The sequence below is a fragment of the Egretta garzetta genome, unplaced genomic scaffold, assembly GCF_000687185.1.
Source record: "Egretta garzetta isolate BGI_Z169 unplaced genomic scaffold, ASM68718v1 scaffold215, whole genome shotgun sequence".
NCBI classification, from domain to species: Eukaryota; Metazoa; Chordata; class Aves; order Pelecaniformes; family Ardeidae; genus Egretta; species Egretta garzetta.
The window spans coordinates 1756789-1767810 of NW_009259719.1; the positions used below are offsets into that span (position 1 = coordinate 1756789).

The following is an 11022-nucleotide window of genomic DNA, read 5'->3' on the forward strand; positions in this document are numbered from 1 at the left end:
GTGATGATTAGAGGAATGCATCTTCATGAGTCCTAGGCAAGGTTATGGACTCTGAGTGCTGACAACGCTGTAACAGTTCTGCTTCTCTGAAACCACTTACGATGACCCACATATGTGCCAAGTAAATTTAGGTACCTAAAGTATTCGTATATTATAATATACCTGAGGTATTAGCTTAGAACAAGTCAAATTGTCCTAGGTTTTCTTTGCAGAGTATGGGGAGTGAGAGAAACACCTCCCAGAACATCTCTAAGATCCAAATACTGGTCTGGAAGTGCCCGTCTCTAAAGATTATCATGACGACTAAGGCAATTAGGCTGCCCTAAAACTGGATCCTTAGTTAAGAGCCAGGGTGAGTTCTTGTAATGCCTAAAGGCATTTCAAGAGGGAATACCTTGGCATGAGAGATTAGCTGTTGCTCTCTTAATATCTGCTTAGAGTATTGGCCACAAGGTCAATATGTTGGTATTAAGGCCACAGATACTTAGGTCCAAGATGACACATAAAAGAGTAAAGATGGCAGGGTCTTTGGAAGATGGGGGCTTTGCTTACTTTTAAATTTGGCTGAAGAAGGAAGGTAGTCGACATACTCTCAAATTCCAGAAGTAGATGTGAGTTTGATGGGGATTCTGCTCCGTATCTGCTAGGTATGTGTGTGAGTATTTATATTCCCAAGGATCTGCAATAGGGATTTTGCAGAAGGAGCATAAATTTGAATCTTCCTCCCATATGAGCAACAACACTTCAGCCTAACGATATGCTGAAGGTGGGGAAGGTGTGACAAGGAAAGGAGAACTACATACATGCTCTTTCTCAGGCTCTTCCTTGCTGGAGACAGGGTAGACAGGCTTTTGTCAGATTCAGCATGGCCATTTTTCTGTTTGAATGATACATGCTTATCACCCCAGCCCCACTGCCTACTGATGACCTCGCCTCCGTGACGAGTTTTGGAAATGTTCTTGAAGTTTTTGCACGTATCTGGAGTTTTGCCAAACTGAGTCACAAGCTGACTGCTAACTGCCACAGAGATAGGGCTGGCTTCTGACCACAAGGGTAACAGCACGTACCGTCCTGGGTTGGTGACATCAGTGAAGTCACTTCTGGTGTTCAGCTGTACAAGAGAAGCACCAGGCCCTGTGCATAGACATGTCAGATGCATTTACACATCTATATATATACTCCCTGTGTGCATAAAAGCTCCTATTTATGCACAGACAAGACTAACCTCGGTCTATAGGACTGATTGTGCAAGGACTCTGCCCACCACCCTTCAAAGGGTCTTCAGATCTGCAGGAAATGCTCCATTCCCTCCAACATGTAGTACACCCTCAAAATTCAGATGTAATGTTGATGATTCTTGGAGGAAAGGTCACGGACAGAGAAATAAAGTTTTATGCCATAATAAAAAATTCAGAAGGTTCCCCTGGGCTGTCACTGATTTTGCGAGCACTGTGACACAGACATGCCCGACTTTAATTAAAAGCCATGTTGTTGAAGCACTGGCTATATTTGATCCATGAAAGTTTATCTCCCTGTTGGTTCAAAGTGGCAATGGTGGTTCTTGAGAGAATAGCACCCAAATGATCAAGAATGGGTAATGGGATGGCGGGGGTATTACCGACTGGGCTGAGGATGACACTATGGAGCAGTGGTTATTAGAGCTGCTCAGGGCCACCGTGGGTGCGTGAAATACTAATGGTGTTCAAATCCAGCCCTCCCCCTCTGTGAGAAAGATCTCAGGATAAGATTGATATAGATGGCTGAACATTGCCTCTTGACTGGAAGTGTAACGTCAAGCCAATTTCATGGGCTTTGCATTAGCTTAACTCTATGGGTGCTTCGCAGTGTAGATGCTTTTCTTCTGAATAGAGCCATCCCTAATCCCTGCACACCCGGGCGTGCTTATTTCTCTCTCCCATGATCTCTGCTTGACAAACTGCTTGTGTGAATGCCCTTCTGTTCATTTCAGCTACAAAAATGTGGTGTTCGAACTGGTTAAGCTAGCCAGGCTCATTTGGCTGAGTGGAAAAGTCTCTGGAAGAGAGACTCTCTACAGAGACCAGGTTGAGAGCAACTGAACAGTGTTGTCACGGAGATGTTGTATCAGGGATATGATTTGATACGATATGACTAAGGAGATACCAGGTATAGTGTATCCATACCTTCATACCAAGCCACCTTATATATGTTTGTCTGAACCTGATGGCTAACATCTCTGCTAAACTGGAAAGACCTGAGCAAAGCCAAAATAAGAGTTTTTAATATAATACTTTCTTCTAGTTTGACTGTATCTTTAAAAACAGCCCTCTGCACTGTTACTGGGTGCAGGTTCAGCCTGAATGACTGGGAGACCCTCAGGTACGGCAACAACGTGATGTCCAGTTGGGTTGGAAAGCAATAGATCAGCAAGAGGCCAAATGGAAAACACAAAAAGCAAAGAGAGAATATTGTGTACTTAAAGTCATAGGCTGAGGGTTAGCACAGGGTTAATGATTAGGGAATACTTCCTAAGGGGCTGTCCTGCCCACCTGATTTCAAAGCATTCAATAGCAGAACTGTAGTGGGAGATGATACTCTTTTACCCTTACTCTGCTCTTTGCCAGCATATGTGACTTCCGTCTCTTTGCATCCTTTGAAATTCTGAAGATCCAGAGCCAAATTTTGCCAGATTAGTTGAGAAGAAAAGGGGGAAGGCAATAAGATCCCTCCCTCTTCACTGGATTTGCAACAAGTGGGTCGATGCTTCTATCAGGACACAGGATTTATAGGGAATTTATGAAATTGTGTTTCTGCAAAGAGCAAGAATTTGATTTTCCTGCACGTAGCCTGCAAATGCGCTGCATTTCTGCTGCTGCCAGGGCTGGGTCAGCAGCGAGGGAAGGTATTTCTAGTACAGACTGAAGGACCCAGTGTGTAAGCTGGCCCACTGTTATTGTTGCCTTGAGCCCTCATTTGTTTAGGCCAAGGTAAATTCTTGCTCAGTTGGAAACTTCCCCAGCAAAGGGATGAATGCAATGGTCCTTGGGAAATGGCCCAGGGCCGAGAAGTCGTACCAGTTCCAAGGGAAAAACCAAAGCCTTTATGCCTCAGAGGCACAAACACCAATGAAATGGGTTTTGGCTCTCAGAGGAAAAAAAAGCACACAAGTGTTTTCAGCTCAGCTTTATGGGAAAAAGTGGCTTATGCAGGAATACTCTGCCTCTTTTCACTCCTTCCTCTTGAAAATACCGTTTCAACTCCAGGACTGATTGCAACCAAATTTGACAGGGCAGAGATATTTCAGGAATAATTAATTTTTTATCAGTTTTGAGACGCAACAATAGATTTGAAAGAGAAAGAAACTCACTGTGCCCTTGTATTACTGCATGCGAGAGACTCTTGGAAAGAGGCTGTATAAACACCTCCGAAATACTTCAGTTAGAGATTAGGATTTCCTACACTGAAATAAAGCAACAATCTGGTACAAATCTGCAAGAAACCAGACTACAGTAATACCAGTTCCCACAGAACTGGTCAGTCCTTATTTCAGAAAGGGTTTAGCATCTAGCAAATGGTGTGGCTTTAGAAGAAGGAAAATCTTTCCATATTTTCCTTGAATCAACTGGAAATAGAGGGCTGACAGTGTCTCTCAGATTCAGACTCTATACTGTTTTTTTTTCTTTATATTTATTCTTTTTCCCTTTCCAAAGTAAGAAAAATCAGGGGACCCCCTAGGCCGAGTCAGGAATAGCCTCACCTGTGAAGAATCAGCTACCAGTCTCCTAAAAGCACCCTTTGGTGCTCTGACTCCTATTTAAATAAGTTTTCCCAGCCTAGATGACTTCAGGATTCACTTCCACAAAAGTAGGTGGACTGTGGGGGAGGCACTTAGAAGGAAAATATTGACTAACATCCAGGTGGTGCAGATCTCAGCAGGGTTTTGCATTTTAAAGCTAGAGGTCTTAACGCGTTTCCTGCAGCGGCAGAGCCAGGTGATTAAAAAGCACCCTTTGGTGCTTGTAATGGTCTGTGGGGTCAGTAGATGGCTTTGGCTACAGCAGAAGGTGTGACAGGATTATACCGAAAGCTGAGGCAATGTGTTTCCTTTCTCTTAGAAGAAAAAAAGCCAGGAGAAATAGCTCAGAAGTAGATGAAAACAAGAAGCTAGCCCTAGGAGAAGAGTGTAGGGGGAAAGGATGAAGGAACGAATCCTGTGGGAATGAGATGTTCTGTCGTTCCTGCTGGCCCCTCCCTTTCATTCCAGCTTCTTCTAGGATTGTTGTTTATTCTTTTAAAAATTCAGACAGGAGGTGAGAGCTGAAGGTCAGTTGCCCTGCAGAGCCTCCCTGGGGAAGCGCAGAGTGGGCAGAGCAAATTTGGATCAGAAACAACTCTGGAAGGGAGATGTGCATGGAAGTGGGGGTAAAGTCTAAATGCAAACTGAAGGAGATGGTCTGGACAAGAACCAGCCTCGGTGCCAAGCCAAATGGGATGCCACTGGGGCAGTGATGCTTTAGCTGGAAGCCTTCTTTGAGGCTCATGAAGGATTCCTGGGACTCAAGAGCTATAGTTTTCTTTAGAAACTGGTCATCCCCCAAATGCCAAAAATAACCCTGGCCTGACTTACCCAGCAGCCTGTGTTGCAACTCTACCAGACTCTGTGCAAGTCAGGAAGAAAACTGGAGGAGAGGAAGGGAAAGGATGGCAACTGCGTGGGCTGCCACAGGGTGTGGTGAAGAAAGCACAGTCTGCTACCACCTCCCGAGGTAGCACCGTTCTCTGACTCTCATTTAAATAAGTTTTTCTGGACGAGCTCAGAATTCACTTCCCCTCTGAAAAGTAGGTGGGACTGTGGGGGAGGCACTTAGAAGAGAAGTACTGACTGGCATCCAGGTGGCACAGATCTCAGCGGGGTTTTGCATTTTAAGGCTAGAGGTCTCAGTGCATTTCCTTCAACAGAAGAGCAGGGTGACTTGGTGCAGCGCGGGTTTGCTCTTACCTTGATGGGAGTGGCGACTTCTGGGCTGGCTACCACTAAAGGAGAGATTAACAGCAAGCCTGAAAACTCACTGGGTCTCTCACTAGCTGTCAGAATGGAGATGGCTCCCCCCTGCAATGCAAAATAACAGCCCACAGCTTAATACAGGTGTCAACATCTCGTTTGTACAGTAACCCTGCTACTGTTTTAGTCCAAACAAGCAAATTATTACTGCCCCAGTGAGAGGGTAGTGTGATCAGCGGGGAGGACTGGAGGAGCCGGGACACGAGAAGTGTCTGGTTTTTGTGGGGGAAAAGAGACTTGGTTTCTGCTCTCATGCTGAACTCGGCTCTCCATGCAATGTCCGCCAGCTCCCTAGGATGCCCTGTGTCCTCCTTAGTTAAAAGGGCTAAGAAGAAAATGTCTGAAGTGGTAGTTCAGGTGGGACTTGAAAAATAAGTTGAGGCTCTATCAGTGTGACAGACTGGTGCTGCATCGGGAGGATGCCACAAAGCCGGGCTCGCTCCATGCTTGTGGCACTCGTAACCTGGGCAACGCAATCATGCCATCCGGCATGTGAAAATCTTCACTAATTACTGGAAGTTAAATATTCCCCTCTTCAGCGTCCCCAGCCCCTCCAGCCCCACAGCGCTGTGCCCAGGGCCCGAGAGTGAACACCCAGCCCATGGTTTGGAGCCCAACGCCAGCCAGGCTGAGCCCTCCAGTGTGAGGACAGCGGCTGGTGGTGTGAGGGGTGGGGGACAGAAGGGACCTGGTTGGCTTGCTCGGGAAAGTTTGCAGAGGATTAGTTGCCAAGGGAAATATTTGGTGAACTTCCACGCTGCCGGAGGACCAGGGGCTTGTTAAATGGAGCAGCAGCAAGAGGCATCTCAAAGACCTCACTGGGAAATTAGCTCCTTGTTACAGCGGCTTTGGAGCGCGGCGAGCACTTCAGAGCATGCCATGGCTTCTTATGCAAGAACACTTGTTTATCTGAGCATGGCCTGAATCCCAAAGTACTTATTCATTTTCGTCTCCTCTGGGAAGGCAGGGAGAGCAGATCAATGACATCAGTGGGAATATTGCTAGCTTGAATAAAGGGATTTGGCCCGTGTTGTCAGAATCAGACTTCAGATCTGTTCACCAAATCAGTGCCTTTGTTTTTGCAGCCCTAATCCCTGGTACATTTTCCTGTTAGGTTGTTGAACAGAATGAGGCTACAGGGTATTTTCGTGCTTCATCCCCTTGCCGCTCACAAAGCTTTGGAGGGCTTAACCTCCTGGTTACTGGTTAAAAAAAATGAAAGGAAAAGCCCAGTGCTGCAGGGAGGTGGAGGGACTTATCATGTACCCGGTGTGAATGAATGGTCCTATTAAAAAATAGGCCCATTGCTGCAAATGGCACTAATTAGGGCCATGATCCGGGTAGAGAAGTTGAGGACTGACGATGCTGAAGATGGATCTCATGGGGTAAGGCATGTTGGCAACTCAGTCCGTGAGTGAAGCAGAAGGGAAGGCTGCTTGTAGTTTTGTTTTTCCTGCTGTGGGCTGAGTTATTCCCTGCCACCCACAGGAGTACCACCGTGCTGCGGCACGTCTCCTGGGTGCTGCCGGGAGGGGTAGGGGATGGTGCTTACCATGGAGTGCCCCAGAATGAGAATGGGCAGCTCGGGGTGCTCTTTCTTCATGAGATCAATGTGCTGCAAGCTGTCCCTGATGAAGACGTGGAAATCTGAGACAACCATACGATCACCCTCGCTCTGCCCATGGCCAACTGTAGGGGAAAAGGAGAGCATGCATGCAAAGTCATTTGAAGCAGTGGTTGCAATGCAGAAAGGCTTTAGCAGAAACATGCCTGTTAGACTGTTACAGTCCTAACGTGACTTTCTCCTGCAGTTGTTGAGTCTCAACAGAAACAGTGCTGCAGAAATACAAAGGAAGCTGCACAGAACAATTTTAAAAGATGCCATACTGTCCATGATCTGGTTAAAAAAAAAATTATATTCCCCTGTGTTTCTACCTGCTCTTCAAAACTGAGAGCCCCAACTTAATCTCTTGCAGCCTTCAACATCAGGGTGAGGAGGGCAGAAGGGCTGTCTTGCCTTGCTGTAGGGAGGGGGGGTCACTGCATCCTGGGAAATCAGTTTTTGCCCCAAGGATCGTAGCTGCTGGGGTCTGATGGCTCACTGTACTGAGCCAACTGCTGTGCAGAGTCTTGGCAAGAAACAGAAAAATGCTGAAGATTAGATATGGTCGCTATAAACTTAATGGGCCATGGACACAGCCTTTTCCAGTGTCTGGGTGTGCATGAGCTTTGCAGAGTTCTGCTTTTTCTCACTGCTACCCTGGAGCACTGTGGTGGGCTGGAAACCTTCCTGCTACCAGGAGAAGAGCTCTCAGCAGAGGAGGCCAAGTGATGGTGGCTGCCACAGCCTGCAGTGGGGACGTGTCAAGGGCCGTGCTCCTCCTAGACAAGTGTTAATGCAAACTGTACTGCACCTGGACGCTGTTAGCTCATTCTGTATCTGGGAATTATCTTGTCTGATCAAAGGGAAGGGAAAGACTAAAATGGGAGATGGTGAGTTGCTATGGGAACAGCGGCATCCCTGGCAGAGGTGGAGCCAGCATCGCCACAAACACAGCCCCAGGCAATTTTGAGCTTGCAAAGGCTTGAAATTAATACCACCTCGGGGAAGCAGTTTGCATGTTTACCTGACCACATATGCATGTTATTATATATGACAAATAGGACTTTTCCTTAAAACCAGTCTCTTTGCTTGTTTCTGTTCCATGCAGGTTGTTAAGGAAAATTGTGAAGGGGAAAACACATCCTATCCATATGGGACAGGATATAGGGAGTCTCAAACAACATCTCCCTCCTGCTGTGTGTCTCCCTAGGCCTTCTCCAGTGGGCACTTCAGCATATTTAAAGGCACGAAGGGGCAATGGACTTGTCAAAGGATATGAATTGGCTGCATGCTGCATGGGACCCCCTCTAGTGATCAGCAAAGAAAAGCATTCCCAACCCAGCCGGAAAGGTAAAGGCTTTTCAGTTAGATCTGCTGTCATACCAGAAGAAATTGGTGTGTATAAACTTAGTTTTCTTGCAAGCCATCCAAAAAATCACCTTCCAAATTAGGCGGAACTTCTAATAAAAAGCTGGACTAAATACACTCCATCTAAGAAAAACTGAACCCCAACCTTGCTCTTCTTTTGCCCTGCCAGGTGCTCTCCAGAGCTGGGTCTCTTGGCAGTGAACACTGCAATCAGCCATGCTGTCTGCCAGATAAACCCATAGATGTCATGCTGGTCAATTACAAATAACATATTACCAGTTCTGTTTTCCATGCACACACTCCAGTTCCTGCCAAAATATTATATAGCAAGCATTCTCCGTGGATCAGTGACCAGAAGCAAATCGAAGAGCCAGTTAAAATACAAGTCGCAATAATCTACAGAAGTGAAGCCATGTGTGTGGCTAGTGGTTCTGTTAACCTTAAACTGATTTTTTTCTACAGATGCAAAGTGAGCTTTCCCCAACTTTTATACATGTCCAGTCCACCCACCCTGTGGACCTCAAATGCATTATCTGCCTAATATTTAAACTTCAAATTTAGCAGCTTAATATGAGTTGAAGAGTCCAGAGAGAGGAAAATTTTCTCTTAGCAGAGCTCTGTGCTTCCACTTCTTTTTTCGCTGCTGCTGCTTGCACTTGCTCCTAGTATCTCTTTCTCTACAGTGTCCATGTCAGACAGCTGAGCAAGCAGAAATAGCAAGCGCCTGTGGCCCAGGTCTGCATATGGGCCATGACCCCCTGTTGTGGAGCTGTGAGGCTTTGCTCTATTTTTGGATGAGACAGAGGCAGGTCTGGAAAGCCTCCTTGGTCCTCAGCATGGAGAAAATCCCCTGGTCCTCCCACATAGCAATGATACTGCTCACAACAGCCACAGTTATGATTGTGGAAGCCAAGAAATATCCGTGCAATAGCTGCGACAAGTATCACATTCGACTTCTGCAGGGTTTGGGGTTTTTTTATTAATAAATTAATGAACCCACCTTTCAACCCTGCTTTTAACTACTATTCCCCACTCAGATGGCACAGAGTGATGCTTGAGGAGCAGTTTGTCTGCATGTATGATAATGGAAGGCCATGCACGTCTTTGCTTTGATACTATCCCAGCTCCTTGTGGCATCGCTAGGTTTTGTTCTTCTATTTTACTATTTTTCCCTCTTCCTTTCCAAGAAACCTAACTCACTCCACCAGAGAATGAGTTTATTGCAAGTTTGAATCCCCCAGTTGAGAAAGTTTCAGGGTGAGGAACTAAGACTATTAGATGGAAGACATGCACAACCAAACATCAACACAGTCATTGACATGTTTTTCTCTGATCTTTTGCTTTTAGAGCTATTAAGAATGAAAGGTTGGGTTCATCCTTGATGACGAAGCTATTTGCTTTGGGTTTTGCTGGGAATGAATCTGTTGTAGTGGTTCCACAGTGCTGGTGGCAAGGCACTGGCTGCAGGAGGAGGGGAACCGCCTGCGCCTGGGAACTGGAACTAACAAGAGGCTGCTCCACACCCAAGTGACACAACAGAGAAGTGTCACAAGAATCACAGCTCCATGAGTTCCTCATCACAACGCTCCCTCTGGGGCCGCTGGTTTCAGCAGGGCAATGTGAGATTATAACCATGAGATGCTCAGCTGTAAAGAGTTGGGATTGCCAGTGCACATCCACATGACACACCTGGTTTCCAAAAACTGTCGAATAGGTTTCATATCTCTCCGGCTTCACATCCAGCTTGCACTGGTTCACTGCTAGTATCGATTATGTGCAGTGGCTCAGTGACCGACCATTTCGGGCCGCGTGTACTGAGATAATTGTGGGCACCCTTTCCTAGATGCGAGCCTTTAAAAACAAGGATCCAAACCATGTCTTTTCAAATGGCAAATCTAGTATTGGAGGGTCTAAGCCTCCATTTCCAACCAAACACACCACTGCAAAATAACACACTTTGCTCAAACAAAGTCTGAATAAAAGTTGCAATGATCTGGCCCAATGTGTAATAGCTATTAAGTTCTGCCCCCTGTGTTTTCTGCATGAGGTTGCTCTGACTGCAGCTCTACCACCGTAAAGACACGAACAATAACTCATGATCAATCAATCCTGTTGGAAAGCATGACTTCAGAGCATGATTTCACCTCTGATTATAGATCCTCCGCAGCTACACAGCTTTCTGGATGGGAGGATACTGACTGGCTGTGCAGGAAGACAGCTGAGGGTTCAGCGATGACATATTTGAGAGCTTCAGGGCTCTGGGGAGCGTGTTATCATCATGTAGGTGATTATGCTTCCTGCGTAATGGATCCTGTGGCCCTGCAAATGCATACTTCTACAAGTCCCTACATTCCTCAAATACCATATCCTCTTGTACTGTGGGGCTTGCTTTTGAAAACCACTCCAAAGCAGCTCGAATCTTCAGCTGGTACTGGCTCACACACCTCAAAAAATGTTGCATCCCAGTCAGATTGGAGATATGATGAAGAAAATGTAAATAAAAAGCAAAGTGCAACTTGATGCTCCCTTCTGTTCAGTAATGGCCAAATGGGAACTGCCTGAAGAAACGAGCACCCCAGCTCTGGGCTTGCTGGGCAGGTTCATTCAGACGGGAGCCCTGATGGGTGCTCTGCCTGCTGGGGGTTAATTCCCACCATGATGCTTGTTTGCTGGGGCTGTGGGGCCACATCATAGCTGTAGAAATCCATCCTCAAATGCACTAAATAAGACCAGCAGAGCATTAGGCAAAGAGGAGAGCCTGGCAGTGCCTGTCTCTGCACACCCAAGGGTACCTGAGCACCCAGCGCTCCGAGGCACTGCGGGGATGGATGAGCACAGCAGCACACCTTGACCACCCTCAGATATTTGCAGAATTTTTGTTCTGAACACCAATTTTTATGTAAGCCACACACTATACATATTTATTTCTCCTTCCTAGCACCAACCCCTCCTTACAAGGGCGCAGCCCAACCCTGCACACTCAGGCGTGGACTGAATCACTCTTCAGAGC

General features: G+C 46.5%; 1 protein-coding gene across 1 annotated transcript in view; it reads right to left on the reverse strand.

Annotated features, from left to right (window-relative positions):
• The window catches only part of MGLL (monoglyceride lipase), a 63645-nt gene that overhangs the window by 9556 nt on the left and 43067 nt on the right, over positions 1–11022 (reverse strand). Inside the window, 2 exon segments of the mRNA XM_009639311.2 lie at positions 4979–5089; positions 6594–6730. Coding sequence (XP_009637606.2) covers positions 4979–5089; positions 6594–6730 — 248 coding nt within the window.